The 22,077-nt window shown below is 47.5% G+C and overlaps 2 protein-coding genes across 2 annotated transcripts in view; one reads left to right on the top strand and one right to left on the bottom strand.

The window, feature by feature from the left end:
• The window catches only part of LOC110538805 (polycomb protein suz12-A), a 38,316-nt gene extending 27,299 nt beyond the window's left edge, over positions 1-11,017 (top strand). Inside the window, exons 13-16 of the mRNA XM_036939408.1 lie at positions 207-364; positions 2,242-2,440; positions 3,847-3,926; positions 7,071-11,017. Coding sequence (XP_036795303.1) covers positions 207-364; positions 2,242-2,440; positions 3,847-3,926; positions 7,071-7,485 — 852 coding nt within the window. The 3' untranslated portion in view covers positions 7,486-11,017. The remainder of the gene's footprint in view (positions 1-206; positions 365-2,241; positions 2,441-3,846; positions 3,927-7,070) is intronic.
• Positions 11,018-12,782: 1,765 nt separating this feature from the next.
• Positions 12,783-20,815, bottom strand: LOC110539053 (cytokine receptor-like factor 3). Its single transcript, XM_036939563.1, is given in 18 exon segments — positions 12,783-14,972; positions 14,974-15,132; positions 15,134-15,153; positions 15,403-15,421; positions 15,423-15,516; positions 15,618-15,625; positions 15,627-15,692; positions 15,694-15,753; positions 15,755-15,759; positions 17,729-17,849; positions 17,851-17,894; positions 19,886-19,943; positions 20,118-20,158; positions 20,161-20,269; positions 20,271-20,295; positions 20,503-20,543; positions 20,545-20,591; positions 20,788-20,815. Coding segments are annotated over 18 exon segments (1,035 nt in total). The 3' UTR covers positions 12,783-14,882.
• Positions 20,816-22,077: the final 1,262 nt, after the last annotated feature.

Below are 22,077 nucleotides of genomic sequence, written 5' to 3'. Positions count from 1 at the left end.
TTAATCTTCAACTATGACTGCATTTAGACAGGCAGCCCAATTCTGATATTTTGCCAATAATTGGGCTGGCTGTGTAAACAGCCTAGGAGGTGAGAGAGACCGGGGGGGTTGTACTGTCAGGAGCTGTACATATTGGGGGCTGAATAAGGGCTGGTTTTTAAACTATACAGGTCCGTTGTGATTGACATGTTCTATGACCTCACCAGCCCCACCCTAAAGGAGCGAGGATAGACGTGTCTATTAATGAGCGTTACGACGGGGTGCACGCTGGGAATCCTCGGGATATTCACAGTCAGCCCGGCTTCGCCTTCAGCAGGAACGGACCCGTCAAGAGATCCCCCGTCACGCACATCCTCGTCTGCAGGTAACTGGGTACACACGTCTGGATCACACACACACCCACACACACACCTTTATCTGCAGGTAACGCAGACAGACAGACACACACACCTTCATCTGCAGGCAGTACACGTTTCAGCACTCGCCGGTCTCTTTCTGTGAGCTCGTTTTGCCTACCACTTCGCGGCTGAGCCGTTGTTGCTACTAGACATTTCCACTTCACAATAACAGTACTAACAGTTGACCAGGGCACAAATTTGACGAACCGACTTGTTGGAAAGGTGGCCTCCTAGGACAGTACCACTTTTAATGTCACTGAGCTCTTCAGTAAGGCCATTCTACTGCCAGTGTTTGTCTATGGAGATTGCATGGCTGTTTGCTTGATTTTTATACACCTGTCAGCAACCGGTGTGGCTGAAATAGACCAATCCACTCATTTGAATGGGTGTCCACATACTTTTGTGTATATAGTGTACCACAGACACAAAGTCAAAATTGTCTTTATCCTATAAATTCCTGAAAATGTGCTTTTTGGTCTTCATTTAAGGTCAAGGTTAGGCATAAGGTTAGCAGTGTGGGACCAATTCTTCCGCATCATTCTCACAATCTTTAAAAAAGCTGACCACGGGACGTTGTAGGATTTTTTCCAAAGTTAGAACTGATTTGGAGAGAACCTCAAACCCAACTTTTAGAACAACATATTATAACAATTGATTTTAGAGTTTGTAATTTGGGAATGTTTTCTTGGGGTGCTCTAAGTTACTACTATATGTGTTTCTGCCATTGAGAAATAAGTGCTGCTTTGAACATCCATCTTTACCTCTCTCTTTCCCTCTCTTCTGTTCTCTTTCCTGTAGGATCTTTACCTCTCTCTTTCCCTCTCTTCTGTTCTCCTTCCAGTAGGATCTTTACCTCTCTCTTTCCCTCTCTTCTGTTCTCCTTCCAGTAGGATCTTTACCTCTCTCATTACCTCTCTTCTGTTCTCCTTCCTGTAGGATCTTTACCTCTCTCTCTTTACCTCTCTTCTGTTCTCCTTCCTGTAGGATCTTTACCTCTCTCTCTTTACCTCTCTTCTGTTCTCCTTCCAGTAGGATATTTACCTCTCTCATTACCTCTCTTCTGTTCTCCTTCCAGTAGGATCTTTACCTCTCTCATTACCTCTCTTCTGTTCTCCTTCCTGTAGGATCTTTACCTCTCTCTCTTTACCTCTCTTCTGTTCTCCTTCCTGTAGGATCTTTACCTCTCTCTCTTTACCTCTCTTCTGTTCTCCTTCCTGTAGGATCTTTACCTCTCTCTCTTTACCTCTCTTCTGTTCTCCTTCCTGTAGGATCTTTACCTCTCTCTCTTTCCCTCTCTTCTGTTCTCCTTCCTATAGGATCTTTACCTCTCTCTCTTTCCCTCTCTTCTGTTCTCCTTCCTGTAGGATCTTTACCTCTCTCTCTTTCCCTCTCTTCTGTTCTCCTTCCTATAGGATCTTTACCTCTCTCTCTTTCCCTCCCTTCTGTTCTCCTTCCAGTAGGATCTTTACCCCTCTCTTTACCTCTCTTCTGTTCTCCTTCCTGTAGGATCTTTACCTCTCTTCTGTTCTCCTTCCTGTAGGATCTTTACCTCTCTCTCTTTCCCTCTCTTCTGTTCTCCTTCCTGTAGGATCTTTACCTCTCTCTCTTTACCTCTCTTCTGTTCTCCTTCCTATAGGATCTTTACCTCTCTCTCTTTCCCTCTCTTCTGTTCTCCTTCCTGTAGGATCTTTACCTCTCTCTCCTCTCTTCTCTCTCCTCTCACTCATATTTATATATATTCATTCTCCCCCTACCCATCTCCTCTCTTCCTGTTGGCTAAAGCATGTATGTATTCAGGTACAATTGACAGTCACTTACTAACCCCTCCCTCTCCTCCCCTTAGACCAAAGCGTCTCCTCCCCCCCAGTCTGTGTGAGTTCCTGGAGGCTGATGGAGGAGAGGGAGACCAGCAGAGAATCATCCCTGGTCACAACCGCCTCTACTTCCGCTCAGACAGCTGTACCCCCAAAACACCCCAGGAGGTAGATCACGACAGTGAGGATGAGACGGACCCCTTCTGGCTCCGAGAGAGGACCATCATGGTGAGAGATGCAAACACACACTGAGCGGGTAGCTACCACACATGGTGAGAGACACTGAGCAGGTAGCTACCACACATGGTGAGATACACTGAGCAGGTAGCTACCACATTACAGACTGTAGGTATTAGGCCCATACAAACCCAGGTCTACTCTGCACCAGTACAGACTGTAGGTATTAGGCCCATACAAACCCAGGTCTACTCTGCACCAGTACAGACTGTAGGTATTAGGCCCATACAAACCCAGGTCTACTCTGCACCAGTACAGACTGTAGGTATTAGGCCCATACAAACCCAGGTCTACTCTGCACCAGTACAGACTGTAGGTATTAGGCCCATACAAACCCAGGTCTACTCTGCACCAGTACAGACTGTAGGTATAAGGCCCATATAAACCCAGGTCTACTCTGCACCAGTACAGACTGTAGGTATTAGGCCCATACAAACCCAGGTCTACTCTGCACCAGTACAGACTGTAGGTATTAGGCCCATACAAACCCAGGTCTACTCTGCACCAGTACAGACTGTAGGTATTAGGCCCATACAAACCCAGGTCTACTCTGCACCAGTACAGACTGTAGGTATTAGGCCCATACAAACCCAGGTCTACTCTGCACCAGTACAGACTGTAGGTATTAGGCCCATACAAACCCAGGTCTACTCTGCACCAGTACAGACTGTAGGTATTAGGCCCATACAAACCCAGGTCTACTCTGCACCAGTACAGACTGTAGGTATTAGGCCCATACAAACCCAGGTCTACTCTGCACCAGTACAGACTGTAGGTATTAGGCCCATACAAACCCAGGTCTACTCTGCACCAGTACAGACTGTAGGTATTAGGCCCATACAAACCCAGGTCTACTCTGCACCAGTACAGACTGTAGGTATTAGGCCCATACAAACCCAGGTCTACTCTGCACCAGTACAGACTGTAGGTATTAGGCCCATACAAACCCAGGTCTACTCTGCACCAGTACAGACTGTAGGTATTAGGCCCATACAAACTCAGGTCTACTCTGCACCAGTACAGACTGTAGGTATTAGGCCCATACAAACCCAGGTCTACTCTGCACCAGTACAGACTGTAGGTATTAGGCCCATACAAACCCAGGTCTACTCTGCACCAGTACAGACTGTAGGTATTAGGCCCATACAAACCCAGGTCTACTCTGCACCAGTACAGACTGTAGGTTTTAGGCCCATACAAACCCAGGTCTACTCTGCACCAGTACAGACTGTAGGTATTAGGCCCATACAAACCCAGGTCTACTCTGCACCAGTACAGACTGTAGGTATTAGGCCCATACAAACCCAGGTCTACCATTACAACAGAGCCACACTGACATTGGGTTTGGAGTCTCCAACTTGACTCTGGATCCACTCTGACTGTTGTTCTGTCTACAGCAAATCCAGGAGTTTACAGACGTGAACGATGGGGAGAAGGAGGTGATGAAGCTATGGAACCTTCACGTTATGAAGTATGGGTACGTACCCCACGTTAAAGCCCTGGCCTCGTTATACAGCCTCTGTTTAAAGCATCATCAGATGTTGCTGTGTGGCGTTCTCTAGACGTTGCTGTGTGGCGTTCTCTAGACGTTGCTGTGTGTCGTTCTCTAGACGTTGCTGTGTGTCGTTCTCTAGACGTTGCTGTGTGTCGTTCTCTAGACGTTGCTGTGTGGCGTTCTCTAGACGTTGCTGTGTGGCATTCTCTAGACGTTGCTGTGTGTCGTTCTCTAGACGTTGCTGTGTGGCGTTCTCTAGACGTTGCTGTGTGGCGTTCTCTAGACGTTGCTGTGTGGCGTTCTCTAGACGTTGCTGTGTGCCGTTCTCTAGACGTTGCTGTGTGCCGTTCTCTAGACGTTGCTGTGTGGCGTTCTCTAGACGTTGCTGTGTGGCGTTCTCTAGACGTTGCTGTGTGCCGTTCTCTAGACGTTGCTGTGTGCCGTTCTCTAGACGTTGCTGTGTGCCGTTCTCTAGACGTTGCTGTGTGCCGTTCTCTAGACGTTGCTGTGTGCCGTTCTCTAGACGTTGCTGTGTGGCGTTCTCTAGACGTTGCTGTGTGCCGTTCTCTAGACGTTGCTGTGTGCCGTTCTCTAGACGTTGCTGTGTGCCGTTCTCTAGACGTTGCTGTGTGGCGTTCTCTAGACGTTGCTGTGTGCCGTTCTCTAGACGTTGCTGTGTGCCGTTCTCTAGACGTTGCTGTGTGGCGTTCTCTAGACGTTGCTGTGTGGCGTTCTCTAGACGTTGCTGTGTGCCGTTCTCTAGACGTTGCTGTGTGCCGTTCTCTAGACGTTGCTGTGTGCCGTTCTCTAGACGTTGCTGTGTGCCGTTCTCTAGACGTTGCTGTGTGCCGTTCTCTAGACGTTGCTGTGTGCCGTTCTCTAGACGTTGCTGTGTGCCGTTCTCTAGACGTTGCTGTGTGCCGTTCTCTAGACGTTGCTGTGTGCCGTTCTCTAGACGTTGCTGTGTGCCGTTCTCTAGACGTTGCTGTGTGGCGTTCTCTAGACGTTGCTGTGTGGCGTTCTCTAGACGTTGCTGTGTGGCGTTCTCTAGACGTTGCTGTGTGGCGTTCTCTAGACGTTGCTGTGTGGCGTTCTCTAGACGTTGCTGTGTGGCGTTCTCTAGACGTTGCTGTGTGGCGTTCTCTAGACGTTGCTGTGTGCCGTTCTCTAGACGTTGCTGTGTGCCGTTCTCTAGACGTTGCTGTGTGCCGTTCTCTAGACGTTGCTGTGTGCCGTTCTCTAGACGTTGCTGTGTGCCGTTCTCTAGACGTTGCTGTGTGGCGTTCTCTAGACGTTGCTGTGTGGCGTTCTCTAGACGTTGCTGTGTGGCGTTCTCTAGACGTTGCTGTGTGGCGTTCTCTAGACGTTGCTGTGTGGCGTTCTCTAGACGTTGCTGTGTGCCGTTCTCTAGACGTTGCTGTGTGCCGTTCTCTAGACGTTGCTGTGTGCCGTTCTCTAGACGTTGCTGTGTGCCGTTCTCTAGACGTTGCTGTGTGCCGTTCTCTAGACGTTGCTGTGTGCCGTTCTCTAGACGTTGCTGTGGTCTTGGCCTGTGCACTTGAGCCAACAGCTGGCACATACAGTGTGGGGTTAGCCGACATGATGAGATTATTATAGATAAGGGCTAGATTTATTTTGGGGGGGACGGGGGGTCAAATGACCCTGGATATTTATTGCGAAGGAGCATCAAGTTCATCACCGTGCACTTTCACCTCCCTGTGAAGTTCATCACTTATTTAAATCTGTAGCTTAAACTGTGAATCATATGACTTGTCGCATGACTCCATGCGACAAGAGCGAGAGAGAGACAAGAGAGAGAGAAGGATGGAAACCTGCTTAATGACATCTATTTCTCTCTCATTTAGAGTTTAAAAATGCTCTCTACCTCAACAGAATCTCTGTATTATTTGTATTTTTTATTTAACTTGGGAAGTCAGTTAAGAACAAATTATTATTTTCAATGACAGCCAAGGAACAGTGGGTTAACTGCCTTGTTCAGGGGCAGAACGACAGGTTCTTTCCTTGTCAGCTCGGGGATTCAATCTAGCAACCTTTCGGTTACTAGTCCAACGCTCTAACCACTAGGCTACCTGCTGCCCCCAAATGAATTCGTATTAACCAGGCGCTCTCGACTAGAGGCTCCATAGTGTCTGTGGCGCAGGCTGAACGTTTGACGTCCCTACTCTAATCCCCCTCCTCTCTCTCTCTTCCCCCTTCTCTCTCTCTCTCCCCTCCCCTCTCTCTCTTCCCCCTTCTCTCTCTCTCTTCCCCCTTCTCTCTCTCTCCCCTCCCCTCTCTCTCTCTCTCCCCTCCCCTCTCTCTCTCTCTCCCCTCCCCTCTCTCTTCCCCCTTCTCTCTCTCTCCCCTCCCCTCTCTCTTCCCCCTTCTCTCTCTCTCTTCCCCCCTCTCTCTCTCTTCCCCCCTCTCTCTCTCTCTTCCCCCCTCTCTCTCTCTCTCTCTCTCTCCCCTCTCTCTCTCTCTCCCCTCCCCTCTCTCTCCCTCTCCCCTCCCTCTTCCCCCTTCTCTCTCTCTTCCCCCCTCTCTCTCTTCCCCCTTCTCTCTCTCTTCCCCCTTCTCTCTCTCTTCCCCCTTCTCTCTCTCTTCCCCCTTCTCTCTCTCTTCCCCCCTTCTCTCTCTCTTCCCTTCCCCCCTCTCTCTCTCTTCCCCCCTCTCTCTCTCTCTCTCCCCTCCCCTCTCTCTCTCTCTCTCCCCTCCCCTCTCTCTTCCCCCTTCTCTCTCTCTCCCCTCCCCTCTCTCTCTTCCCCCTTCTCTCTCTCTTCCCCCTTCTCTCTCTCCCCTCCCCTCTCTCTCTCCCCTCTCTCTCTCCCCTCCCCTCTCTCTTCCCCCTTCTCTCTCTCTCTCCCCTCCACTCTCTCTCTTCCCCCTTCTCTCTCTCTCTTCCCCCTTCTCTCCCCTCCCCTCTCTCTCTCTCCCCTCCCCTCTCTCTTCCCCTCTCTCTTCCCCCTTCTCCTCTCTCTTCCCCCTTCTCTCTCTCTCTCCCCCTTCTCTCTCTCTTCCCCCTTCTCTCTCTCTCTCCCCTCCCCTCTCTCTCTCTCCCCTCTCTCTCTCTCTCCCCTCTCTCTCGCTCCCCTCTCTCTCTCCCCCCACTCTCTCTCTGCCCCTCAGCTACATAGCAGATAACCAGATGAACGGAGCCTGTCTGGCGTTTGTGGAAGGTTGCGGAGCATACATTGCCAGGAAGAACCTCTGTAGGAACTTCCTGTTACACCTGGTCAGCATGCATGACTTTAAACTGGTTACCACGACAACCATCAACCAGGCCATGACACGCCTCCGACACATCCAGCAGACCCAGCGGCAGGAAGATGGAGAGGGGGATGGAGGAGAGTATTGGGTGACAGCGCTGGAGTCTCCGTCTGAGCTGCAACCCGACTATGCCACATGTAATGACGACCACACGGATGGTAAGAGTAACCATGGTAATGGCCGCACGAATGGAATCGTCATCGGCGATGGCGATGAAGCTGGTAGTTCTGTTGCTGTGGAAACGTCCAGGCCGAGCAAGAGGCATAAGTTGTGAGGTACCCTCCGGCCCTCTCCTGGAGGAGTGATGAGTATCTAAAATGATGCCCGGTGATTGGCTGAGTGGAGGGTGTGTTGGTGGTGATTGGAGGGAATAATAAGAGAGACTCATGACGACAGCATTCCAAACAAGCACTGGGTGTTGGGTTTACCGTATAGAGGTGGTGGGCCAGAATCATTTAAGTCAATTTGGACACACACACACACACACACACACACACACACACACACACACACACACACACACACACACACAGAGTCCCACTGGTTATAGTAGGGAAACCTTGGTCTGGTTATTCAGTCTTGCTTTGATGTCATTAGACTGATGTTACAGTGACCATGAGGTCTGTAAACGCATCACTTTAGCAATAACTTAGTCCCAACTGGCACCATATTCCTTTATACTAGTGTGCACTACTTTTTTTACCAGGCCCTGCTATAGACTAGGGGGTGCACTTGTACATCAAGCTGTCTGCTATAGATTAGCATTCTGTCCAGGGGATGTACTTGTACATCAAGCTGTCTGCTATAGACTAGCATTCTGTCCAGGGGGTGTACTTGTACATCAAGCTGTCTGTTGTAGACTAGTATTCTGTCCAGGAGGTGTACTTGTACATCAAGCTGTCTGCTATAGACTAGCATTCTGTCCAGAGGGTGTACTTGTACATCAAGCTGTCTGTTATAGACTAGCATTCTGTCCAGGGGGTGTACTTGTACATCAAGCTGTCTGCTATAGACTAGGGGATGTACTTGTACATCAAGCTGTCTGCTATAGATTAGCATTCTGTCCAGGAGGTGTACTTGTACATCAAGCTGTCTGCTATAGACTAGCATTCTGTCCAGGGGATGTACTTGTACATCAAGCTGTCTGCTATAGACTAGCATTCTGTCCAGGAGGTGTACTTGTACATCAAGCTGTCTGCTATAGACTAGGGGATGTAGTTTAACATCAAGCTGTCTGTTATAGACTAGCATTCTGTCCAGGAGGTGTACTTGTACATCAAGCTGTCTGCTATAGACTAGCATTCTGTCCAGGGGATGTACTTGTACATCAAGCTGTCTGCTATAGACATTCATTCTGTCCAGGAGGTGTACTTGTTCATCAAGCTGTCTGCTATAGACTAGCATTCTGTCCAGGAGTGGTACTTGTACATCAAGCTGTCTGCTATAGACTAGCATTCTGTCCAGGGGATGTACTTGTACATCAAGCTGTCTGCTATAGACTAGCATTCTGTCCAGGAGGTGTACTTGTACATCAAGCTGTCTGCTATAGACTAGCATTCTGTCCAGGAGGTGTACTTGTACATCAAGCTGCCTCACTACAGGAGCAGGAGGTGGGCTCCTGCCCTCTGGTCCGTTTTGGCTGTTACAAGGCTTTAGTACTCTAGGCCGAGGCCCATAGGGTCCCTATATATATAGATCAGTGGTTCCCAAACTGTTTCACTCAGGTCCCTCTTCCAGCATTGGGGAACATCCATTTCTATGGGCACAAGCACTGTTCATGACCCAAACGGTTCACACCCCTAAAATGTTGCAGATTTTAAAGCTTATTTCCTTGCAATTCTATACATTTTGTCATGTCTAATGTGTTTTCTTGTGATATTTGAGTGACAAAAAAATGAATGTCTATGGGCTAAAAAAAACAACCGTTAGCTGACGTGGGCTGGACATTTCTGACAAGTTATATCTAAGTAATGTAATGACTGACATGACGAAGAGGAACTGATGATGCAATAACCTGTTTCCACACGTCGCCTTGTGTGTTCTACTATTACAACTTTCAAGAGTCAGTTGAAAGCTGGACTGAGTTCCCCCTAGGGGGCCGCGCCCCACAGTTTGGGAACCGCTGATATATGGAATAGGATACCATCAGTAGTGTGTCCATCCTCACTGGTTCATCAGTACTGTGTCCATCCTCACTTGTCCAACCTACTTTAGCCCCTGTCTTGTCTCAGGTGCCTGTTTGAGACAGACTTGGGTGTCTGTGCACTAGACAGGAAATAGGGTGTCATTTGGGATATTTGCTTTGGGACAAACTCATTTAAAAAAAATATATATATATATAGAGACGAACCGAAAAGACTTGGGTCGTCTTCACTTGGGATGGACTACCTGAACAATATAAATGTTTTCGTTTGCTAGACGTTTTTGCTACAGTGTGCACTAATGAATACAACCCTGATGACGGACAGACTCTGCTGTATTGTATTGTTGTTTCTTTACAAGGGGAATGGTTGGTTGTATGATGATGCATTCTGAATTTGAGCATTTTATTGTTATGTTTATTACTATGGGGGCCATTTTGAGACTAAACTTGAGGGACTGAAGTCCAGCTCTTGGAAACAGTGTTGGACTAGAAGGTGTCTGGCTCAGGGTAGAAACATCACTTTGCCCTCCCCCCCCATCCTAAACTAAATGTGTATTGCTGTCAGACCTCTGTTTAAATACTATTTGGAGTCTTTAACGTTTGCTCTAGCCTGCCTGGAGTGCTAGATGGGAGGGGAGTTGCAGTTTTGGGACTAGTCTTTTAGGTCCATTTAAGCCAGGCAAGCTCAATCAAGCACTGATCAAGTATTTGAACTCCGTTCTGGTTAGCACTCAAGTCAGTCACAGGATCCAATGGTGCCACTAGACAGATGATTCAGGCCCTCAGTGAGCACAGAGTATTTAAACTCAGGTCTGGTTAGCACTCAAGTCAGTCAGGATCCAATGGTGCTACTAGACAGATGATTCAAGCCCTCAGCGAGCACAGATCTCAGTCATCTGTAACCTTTTTGAGGTTGTCAGGTCATTAGGTCAAGGTTCAGTTACACTGCATGACCACATTCATCATCAAGCTGAAACCGTGCAGCACCCGCATCCACTCACTGCTTTTGACCAGTGTCCCGAATGGTTCCCTATCTGGTATACTACTTTTGACCAGGGTCCACAGGGTAGTGCACTACTTATAGTGAATAAGGTGCCATTTGGGACGTACTCTTACTATGTTGGAGTAATTTGGGCACGGTCAGTGTTGACGTCTTCAGAAAGGTGACATGTTGATCTGCTGGACATCAACATTACAGTGGAGAGTTAAATGTTGTTGAGTTTCCTGGCCAAAGGGAGTTGGATCTGCTGGACATCAACATTACAGTGGAGAGTTAAATGTTGTTGGGTTTCCTGGCCAAAGGGAGTTGGATCTGCTGGACATCAACATTACAGTGGAGAGTTAAATGTTGTTGGGTTTCCTGGCCAAAGGGAGTTGGATCTGCTGGACATCAACATTACAGTGGAGAGTTAAATGTTGTTGGGTTTCCTGGCCAAAGGGAGTTGGATCTGCTGGACATCAACATTACAGTGGAGAGTTAAATGTTGTTGGGTTTCCTGGCCAAAGGGAGTTGGATCTGCTGGACATCAACATTACAGTGGAGAGTTAAATGTTGTTGGGTTTCCTGGCCAAAGGGAGTTGGATCTGCTGGACATCAACATTACAGTGGAGAGTTAAATGTTGTTGGGTTTCCTGGCCAAAGGGAGTTGGATCTGCTGGAGATTTTCTACTGTTTTCCCTCACCTGTGAAACTGTCCCAATTAGCATCTTATTTCCGATATATATAGTGTACCATAGAGCCCTGGTCAAAAGTAGCATGGACCACAGGAGGTTGGTGGCACCTTTTTAATTGGGGAGGACGGGCCCTGGTCAAAAGTAGCATAGACCACAGGAGGTTGGTGGCACCTTTTAATTGGGGAGGACGGGCCCTGGTCAAAAGTAGCATAGACCACAGGAGGTTGGTGGCACCTTTAATTGGGGAGGACGGGCCCTGGTCAAAAGTAGCATGGACCACAGGAGGTTGGTGGCAGCTTTTAATTGGGGAGGACGGGCTCGTGGTAATGGCTGGAGCGTAATGGTATCTAACGTGATTGATGCCATTATGAGCCGTCCTCCCCTCAGCAGCCTCCACTGGTATGGGCCCTGGTCAACAGGAGTGCACTATATAGGAAATAGGGTGTCATTTCAGATATAGGAAACAGGGTGTCATTGCTTCTCCAGTGATGGGGTGGATCTTTTCAGGTGTGAACTCGAATTGCAATCAATCAGGACCCAAACAAAGGAAGCTGTTCCTAAGTTCTGTAGCTGTGTGCAGTATGTTGACTAGGGTCATGTTCATTTGGCACAAAACGTTAGAAAGCACTCAAAACGAGGGAGTTGGAGGTACTATCTGTACTAATCCAATAAGACACTTATCTTCTGTTGCAAAACGTTTTGCTACAGTGCGCCTCAGTGAACATGACCCAGGTTTGTGTATATAATATATATGTCACTTCAGGAAAAAGGAGCAACATTTTGCTCTAGCGAACCCAGATAAGAAAAACAGGACTTTTGTTCACCAACATCCTAAAACCAGCTGGACGTTGGAATTTAGTAATCAAGGAGTCATAAAAAATGTTTTCTATTTAAAAGAATAAAGATGTTTTGTACTATTACCATTAACGTCTCATATGGTTTTAATTGAATGGATACGGTTCTAACACTACTGGTCACGTTCTCATGGATACGGTTCTAACACTACTGGTCACGTTCTCATGGATACGGTTCTAACACTACTGGTCACGTTCTCATGGATACGGTTCTAACACTACTGGTCACGTTCTCATGGATACGGTTCTAACACTACTGGTCACGTTCTCATGGATACGGTTCTAACACTACTGGTCACGTTCTCATGGATACGGTTCTAACACTACTGGTCACGTTCTCATGGATACGGTTCTAACACTACTGGTCACGTTCTCATGGATACGGTTCTAACACTACTGGTCACGTTCTCATGGATACGGTTCTAACACTACTGGTCACGTTCTCATGGATACGGTTCTAACACTACTGGTCACGTTCTCATGGATACGGTTCTAACACTACTGGTCACGTTCTCATGGATACGGTTCTAACACTACTGGTCACGTTCTCATGGATACGGTTCTAACACTACTGGTCACGTTCTCATGGATACGGTTCTAACACTACTGGTCACGTTACTGTAACTCTCATTCACATGTTAGGAAAGGGGATAGACCTTCAGCGAGCCCGAGAACATAACTTTTCAGACTGGGCCAGTAGGAATGTGCCCAACTAGCCCGTCAGACGTTGTATTTCCAACCATGACACGGGCCGGAACATTTTGGACCCCGTTGTTGCCCTGGCTAGTAGAAATGGTCTGCTAGCCTGGCTGACCCAACATCCTGACTTCTGTCCATCTCTTGGTGCAGCTCCAATTTTGGATTGTTTCATATTTCAGACACAAAAAACAAAACCAAAAATAGATGACTAAGCAATTTATTGGATGTTTCTGGGGCATTCGTTCTGTACTGAAGGAAGGAACACACACAGATGTCAATAACAAGCCTGATAACAAGCAGGACTGGGTCAATGCCATTTTAGGAAGTCGACTCACATTCCACTTTAACGCAAATCGGAATTTCAGTTAAACTCCCCGAATTGAAATGGAACTGAGCCCCCAACCCTGATTACAAGTCACAGTCAGCACTCCAAATGGCACCCTATCTGATGCACTTCTTTTAACCGGCCCTATGGATCCTGGTCAAAAGTAGTGCACTAGCTAGGGGATAGGGTGCAATTTGGGACATAAACACACAGTTAAAGGAATCTGAGACGGATGTTTGCATGAAGACGGTGGTGGATGACAGACAGCTGAGTATGACCCCACTTTAACAGGTGGCCTGGTTCCATTTCCTACCTTACCGCCATTGGCAGCCTTTCACTGATATCAGATGATTTGGACGTGAAGCAACACTGCAGCTATAATCTAGCAGTGTCTTACAGTATGTATGACCACTGTTAACCTGTTAAATGTGAAACTGTCACACTCCCGAGTGGCGCAGCGGTCTAAGGCGTCACTACAGACCCTGGTTCGTTTCCAGGCTGTCACACAACCGGCCATGATCGGGAGTCCCATAGGGTTTGGCCTAGCATCGCCCGGGTTAGGGGAGCAGGGTAGGCAGTCATTGTAAATAACATTTTGTTCTTTCCTGACTTGCCTAGTTAAATAAAGGTTCATTTTAAATTTGAACCATCGAACTCAGTCAGTCTGCTGAAGAGCGCTCTGTAACCACAGCAACCATACCATCTCTGCAGAACCGCAGGAAGCAACCCACAACGGACCCCTAGTCCCTATAGTGGTCTAGAGGAAATGGGATGCCGTTTTTAAAATATGAATTCACCTCTCACAAGTAGAACAAGTTCCCCCAAAAATTCACATGAAAGTACATCAATGTCTACAAGGGAAGTTACATTACATGGTTGTGAATACTGTTAGCAAAAAAAAAAAACGTTTTTAAAAGGAGAGACCGACGAAGAAGAGGTTACGATCTCTGGAGTGAGTCGTTTTTCACAGTGATGGTGTTTTATTCTGTGGTAAACCAGACCAGCATGCTTTGCAGCTCAAGTGTTTGATGAAAGGCAACGTCTCGCTCTCTGATCACTTCTCTGAGCGAGACCACCTCCTTATTGTTCTCACATTCAAAAGTTTAAAAACCACAATTTTAGGACGTTTGGAGAGAATGTGCATCTGAAATAGGGCACAGGAATGACACCCTATTCCCTATATAGTCCACTACTTTTGACCAAGGTCCATAGCACTCTGTAGGGAATAGGGTGCCATTTCCTGCACAGCCTGAGTGTGTCTTGAAAAGGAATAATGATTGGTCAGTTCTGGTACATCAGTCTGTATCAGATGGCAGGATATGTTATCAGACAGGTCAGAAAGGGCTTTGTGTACATTGTCCATCCAGGTGCCCAAGAGGAGAAAGTTGAGATTTTCTGATACCGGAGCAGACAACTCTCAGCCATCACCAGTCATACCTGGAGGAAGCACAGATCGCTGCGCCAGATGAACCTTTCCCGGGGTGAAAGGACCAGATGAGTCACAGTGGGTTAAAGAGGGGTACATTTACTGTAAACAACAGTTGAATTCACATTTAGAAATACCCCAACACTGAACAGTTGCTATAGGGGGTAGAGGCTAAGTGTCGAAGGCAGTGGTATTCAAAGGCGAGGATCGCGACCCCCCCCCCACTAAACAAATAGTACGAGTACAGATTATTGTATGAGACAATGTACAAACGTATTTGAAAAATAAAATTGAGTACATTTATTTTGGTTTCTTGTAAATGTAATGAATTAAGGGTTATTCGTTGATGTAAAAATCTAAAATGTACTGTTTTTTTTGGGTTGGGTTCATGAGAAATTGCACACAACAAAATAGGGTCCCTGCTAAAAAGTTTGAATAGCACTGGTCTAAGGGGTTGGGTCTAGGGGTTGATTTGGGACAGGACAACTCCAGCAGACAGGACGCTTGCCCCTTTGTGTTGACTGATGGGGCTGCTGTCCAATCAGCAGCCTCAGAACACCAGCACCTTCCAACCAGGGTGGGCTAAGGAGCAGCCAAAGAACAGGCAGTCCACCCCCTGGTCCAGCAGCCAATCAAACACCCACTTCCCGGTTCCCTGAGCCAATCGTAACCCTCAGCTTGAAGTTGCCTCCGTCGCTAAGGTTGTTGTTGTTGCTAATAGGAAGTAGGTTGACCACTTCCATATCGAAGGTCACAGCAGAGCCAAGGGTGATGGAAGGCAGCTGGTTGGTCATCTCTTTAACCGTTGACAAACACTGCTCCTGGAGGGGAGAAGAGGGGGAGAGAGAGAGAAGAGGGAGGGAGAGAGAGAGAAGAGGGAGGGAGGGAGAGAGAGAGGAGGGGGAGAGAGAGAAGAGAGATAAAGAGAAAAGGGGAGAGAAGAGAAGAGGGATAAAGAGAAGGTGAGAAAAAAATCTTGACGTTTTACCTTTTAACGCTGCTGCTACTCTGTAATTGTACGCTTTAACCAAAATAAAAAAGTGAAAAAAGTGACTGTGAGCAACCAGTACCGTTGGTGGAGATACAGACAAGCCTGGTCCCTCTGCAGAGACTCCGCCTCTCCCTCACCACCCACACACACCCCGATACTGTCCCGCTTGTCCATCTGGCCCGTGGCAGAGATCCTACACAAGCACACCATACACACATTAATCACAGCATAACATTACGCTGGAGATTGTGATGGAGAGAGGGAGACAGAGAGAGAGGGAGTGTGCGCACTGACTTGAAGGTTGAGCGTCTGTCCACAGAAGTAGGTTGGAGCGTTGGAGTAGAGAACCCCAGCTTTAGAGGGGGACGAGGTCACTCCGCATGGCGATGTTCCTTCTACTGCTGAGGATGTAGCCCTCACTGCCTGGACACCCACTCTGGAACACACACACACACACAGTCAGAGAAACACACACACACACACACACACACGGTCAGAGGAACACACACACACACACACACGGTCAGAGGAACACACACACAGTCAGAGAAACACACACACACACACACACACACGGTCAGAGGAACACACACACACACACACACGGTCAGAGAAACACACACACACACACACGGTCAGAGAAAGAAACACACACACACAGTCAGAGAAACACACCACCGAGAAGAAGACAGAAACCATGACAAACAGTACATCTTCAGTCGAGGCCCGACTGCATTTCAACAGGTCTGGCTCCAGGAGAAACACCTTCTCACGCCACAGACACTGAGACACGAGATGAGGACAGGATGTTTACTGACACCAACAGCACGGGAGGTGAAATTACAAGCTAGGTAGCTAGTGTGTACTAAGTAGCTAGTGTGTACTAAGTAGCTAGTGTATACTAAGTAGCTAGTGTACTAAGTAGCTAGTGTACTAAGTAGCTAGTGTGTACTAAGTAGCTAGTGTGTACTAAGTAGCTAGTGTGTACTAAGTAGCTAGTGTGTGCGCACTAGCTAGCTGCACAAGCAACAACGGTTAACATTACACCCTGGACCAGAGCTAGTGCCCTGACTATTATGTGCCTAACACACTGATGCCCTGGACCAGAACTAGTACCCTGACTATTATGTGCCTAACACACTGATGCCCTGGACCAGAACTAGTACCCTGACTATTATGTGCCTAACACACTGATGCCCTGGACCAGAGCTAGTGACTCACGATACACGAGACCAACAAACGTCTACAGGTTACGCGAGCACACACCATCAGAGACACAGAAACACCATCTGAGACACAGAAAACACCATCAGAGACACAGAAACACCATCTGAGACACAGAAACACCATCAGAGACACAGAAACACCATCAGAGACACAGAAATACCATCAGACACAGAAATACCATCAGAGACACAGAAATACCATCTGAGATGCAAAAATACCATCTGAGATGCAAAAATACCATCTGAGACACAGAAATACCATCTGAGACACAGAAATACATCTGAGACACAGAAATACCATCTGAGACACAGAAACACCATCAGAGACACAGAAACACCATCAGAGACACAGAAATACCATCAGAGACACAGAAATACCATCAGAGACACAGAAATACCATCTGAGATGCAAAAATACCATCTGAGACACAGAAATACCATCTGAGACACAGAAACACCATCTGAGACACAGAAATACCATCTGAGACACAGAAATACCATCTGAGACACAGAAATACCATCTGAGACACAGAAACACCATCAGAGACACAGAAACACCCATCAGAGGCACAGAAATACCATCAGAGACACAGAAATACCATCTGAGATGCAAAAATACCATCTGAGACACAGAAATACCATCTGAGACACATAAATACCATCTGAGACACAGAAATACCATCAGAGACACAGAAATACCATCAGAGACGTACTTTGAGGTTCGTAGACCACACTGTGTCAGCATGCAGAACCTGGAGCTGAATGCATCACCCTGTATCTGCTCCAGGTGTGTCTGTGTTTACCCTGGGGTGTGTGAGTTTACCCTGGGGTGTTTGTTTACCCTGGGGTGTGTGTTTACCCTGGGGTGTGTGTTTACCCTGGGGTGTATGTGTTTACCCTGGGGTGTATGTGTTTACCCTGGGTGTGTGAGTTTACCCCTGGGGTGTGTGAGTTTACCCGGGGGGGGGGGTGTGTTTACCCCCGGGGGGGGGTGAATTTACCCTGGGGTGTGTGTGTCTCTGTTTACCCTGTGGTGTGTGTGTGTGAGTTTACCCTGTGGTGTGTGTTTACCCCGTGGTGTGTGTGTGTGTTTACCATGTCGTGTGTGTTTACCCTATAGTGTGTGAGTGTTTACCCTATAGTGTGTGTGTTTACCCTGTGGTGTGTGTGTGTGTTTACCATGGGGTGCCAGCGTGGTGTATCCTGTCTGTGGGACGCTCCAGGGGCTCCACTCGGTACGTCCCTCCCCCCGGGCACACACCCTGAACAAATGATCAGTGTGGGGGTCCAGGTGTAGGACCCAGGAACTCCTGCTCCGGCCCGATGTAGGTGTCCTCGTACTGACCTGAAGGGAAGATACCAAGGTTAGGACCATCAACTACCATTAACAAAGCACTATTCTAGTAGAACGTACTAGTCATATTATAAAGTACTATTCATATAAAGTACTATTCATATTATAAAGTACTATTCATATAAAGTACTATTCATACTGTAAAGTAACATTAATACTATACATATTAGAAGTACTAGTCATATTATAAAGTACTAGTCATATTATAAAGTACTATTCATATGATAAAGTACTATTCATATGATAAAGTACTATTCATATGATAAAGAACTATTCATATGATAAAGTACTATTCAATTAGAACATACTATTCATATGATAAAGTACTATTCATATGATAAAGTACTATTCAATTAGAACATACTATTCATATGATAAAGTACTATTCATATGATAAAGTGCTATTCATATTATAAAGTACTATTCATATAAAGTACTATTCATATGATAAGTACTGTTCATATTATAAAGTACTATTCAATTAAAATGTAATATTCATATTATAATGTACCATTCATACAATTATATTTAATAATATATTTCATATTATTAAGCTCTATTAATAAAGTAGTACTAATATGTAATTCTGTGGTTAGGACAACATATCCACAGGCCCAAACAGATTCATGGGATCAGGACTGGTCCCTTTGTTGCACTGAGAGACAGTCGCCGGTCCCTTTGTTGCACTGAGAGACAGTCGCCGGTCCCTTTGTTGCACTAAGAGACAGTCGCCGGTCCCTTTGTTGCACTGAGAGACAGTCGCCGGTCCCTTTGTTGCACTGAGAGACAGTCGCCGGTCCCTTTGTTGCACTGAGAGACAGTCGCCTGTCCCTTTGTTGCACTGAGAGACAGTCGCCGGTCCCTTTGTTGCACTGAGAGACAGTCGCCGGTCCCTTTGTTGCACTGAGAGACAGTCGCCGGTCCCTTTGTTGCACTGAGAGACAGTCGCCGGTCCCTTTGTTGCACTGAGAGACAGTCGCCGGGTCCCTTTGTTGCACTGAGAGACAGTCGCCGGTCCCTTTGTTGCACTGAGAGACAGTCGCCGGTCCCTTTGTTGCCATAAGAGACAGTCGCCGGTCCCTTTGTTGCACTGAGAGACAGTCGCCGGTCCCTTTGTTGCCATAAGAGACAGTCGCCGGTCCCTTTGTTGCACTGAGAGACAGTCGGCGGTCCCTTTGTTGCACTGAGAGACAGTTGCCGGCCCCTTTGTTGCACTGAGAGACAGTCGCCGGTCCTTTGTTGCCATAAGAGACAGTCGCCGGTCCCTTTGTTGCACTGAGAGGACAGTCGCCGGTCCCTTTGTTGCCATAAGAGACAGTCGCCGGTCCCTTTGTTGCACTGAGACACAGTCGCCGGTCCCTTTGTTGCACTGAGAGACAGTCGCCGTCCCTTTGTTACACTGAGAGACAGTTCGCCGGTCCCTTTGTTACACTAAGAGACAGTCGCCGGTCCCTTTGTTGCACTGAGAGACAGTCGCCGGTCCCTTTGTTGCCATAAGAGACAGTCGCCGGTCCCTTTGTTGCACTGAGACACAGTCGCCGGTCCCTTTGTTGCACTGAGAGACAGTCGCGGTCCCTTTGTTGCACTGAGAGACAGTCGCCGGTCCCTTTGTTGCACTGAGAGACAGTCGCCGGTCCCTTTGTTGCACTGAGAGACAGTCGCCGGTCCCTTTGTTGCACTGAGAGACAGTCGCCGGTCCCTTTGTTGCACTGAGAGACAGTCGCCGGTCCTTTGTTGCACTGAGAGACAGTCGCCGGTCCCTTTGTGCACTGAGAGACAGTCGCTGGTCCCTTTGTTGCACTGAGAGACAGTCGCCGGTCCCTTTGTTCAGAAACGTATTTATCCGTTTTTAAAAGTTATGTTTTATTAAAACATTCCGACTTAGATTATTATAATAATTTTGAATAAATACGATTGATATACCATCACAAAGAAATGAATACGTTCTGGGATATTAAATCATTTTTGACCTGGGTACTGACCAGACACTGAGCGACGATACTGCAGACGGTAGTCCTGCACCGCAAACTCATCATCCACCTAGAGAGACACAGACACAGAGAGACACAGAGAGAGACGAGAGACACAGAGACAGAGAGACACACAGAGGGACACAGACAGAGATGTTATGAAAAACACAACCCCACAGTACAGTGTAGTAGTTAGTTAATATCAGTGTGAAAACACCTGTAGAGTGTGTGTGTGTGTCCTCACATTACACCAGCGTACTAACACACTGCCAGGTCTCTCCTGAGCTCCTCTATCTGGACTGGAGGGTGTGAAGAGACTGATCCGTGTCGTGACACTCTGTCTCTCACCGCGTACAGCAGAGAGTCATCAAGCTGGGCAGACACACACGGCACGTCTTACTAACACTGGTACCTCCGGGAGGCTGAGACACACACCACACACACACACACAACGCACCACACACACACACACACCACACACACACACACACCACGCACACACACGGTTAAAATAAACACACACACACACGGTTAACAATAAACACACGGACCGAGTTAACCTTTACATTGTCGTCTTAAAGTTATGACATAGTGAAAGAGAGTCTGACAACTCCCTCTCTCTCCTTCACCTGTCCAGATGGATCTGAAGGGCCTTCTTGGTGAAACCACCCCAGCAGGTCCTCCTTCTCCCCCAGACCACAACGGATAGCTACCTCACCTGGAGACAGGGGGAGGATTACAACCTTTAAAATCAGTGTTTATTACAGTATGAAATCATTACATAGGAGATCAACTGAGGAGGAGGAGAAGAGGACAGGAGAAACATGATTCTGATGGTACTGAGGAGGAAGAGGACAGGAGAAACATGATGGAACTGAGGAGGAGGAGGAGGAGAAACATGATTCTGATGGTACTGAGGAAGAAGGAGGACAGGAGAAACATGATTCTGATGGTACTGAGGAGGAGGAGGAAGAGGACAGGAGAAACATGATTCTGATGGTACTGAGGAGGGAGGAGAAGAGGACAGGAGAAAAACATGATTCTGATGGTAATGAGGAGGAGGAGGAAGAGGACAGGAGAAACATGATTCTGATGGTACTGAGGAGGAGGAGGAGAAACATGATTCTGATGGTACTGAGGAGGAGGAGGAGGAGGAGGAGGAAGAGGAGACAACATGATTCTGATGGTACTGAGGGAGAGGAGGAGAAACATGATTCTGATGGTACTGAGGAGGAGGAGGAGAAACATGATTCTGATGGTACTGAGGAGGAGGAGGAAAACATGATTCTGATGGTACGAGGAGGAGGAGGAGGAGGAAGAGGAGAAACATGATTCTGATGGTACTGAGGAGGAGGAGGAGGAGGAGGAGGAAGAGGAGAAACATGATTCTGATGGTACTGAGGAGGAGGAGGAGAAACATGATTCTGATGGTACTGAGGAGGAGGAGGAGGAGGAGGAGAAACATGATTCTGATGAAACTGAGGAGGAGGAAGAGGACAGGAGAAACATGATTCTGATGGTACTGAGGAGGAGGAGGAAGAGGAGGAGGAGAAACATGATTTCTGATGGAACTGAGGAGGAGGAGGAGGAGGGAGAAACATGATTCTGATGGTACTGAGGAGGAGGAGGAGGAGGAAGAGGAGAAACATGATTCTGATGGTACTGAGGAGGAGGAGGAGGAGGAGGAGGAGAAACATGATTCTGATGTACTGAGGAGGAGAGAAACATGATTCTGATGGTACTGAGGAGGAGGAGGAGGAGGAGGAGGAGGAGAGAAACATGATTCTGATGGTACTGAGGAGGAGGAGGAGGAGGAGAAACATGATTCTGATGGTACTGAGGAGGAGGAGGAGAAACATGATTCTGACGGTACTGAGGAGGAGGAGGAGGAGGAAGAGGAGGACAGGAGAAACATGATTCTGACGGTACTGAGGAGGAGGAGGAGGAGGAAGAGGAGGACAGGAGAAACATGATTCTGACGGTACTGAGGAGGAGAAAGAGGACAGGAGAAACATGATCTGACTGACGGTACTGAGGAGGAGGAGGAAGAACACATGATTCTGATGGTACTGAGGAGGAGAAGAGGGGGACAGGAGAAACATGATTCTGACGGTACTGAGGAGGAGGAGGAGGAGGGGAGGAGGAGAAACATGATTCTGACGGTGTGTAAGAGCCATAATAATTTGTGAGGTGATTATATTATT

Source organism: Oncorhynchus mykiss, chromosome 12 (genome assembly GCF_013265735.2).
Source record: "Oncorhynchus mykiss isolate Arlee chromosome 12, USDA_OmykA_1.1, whole genome shotgun sequence".
Lineage (NCBI taxonomy): Eukaryota > Metazoa > Chordata > Actinopteri > Salmoniformes > Salmonidae > Oncorhynchus > Oncorhynchus mykiss.
Note: the sequence above shows the minus strand (reverse complement) of the source record. Positions and strands in the feature narration are given on the sequence as shown.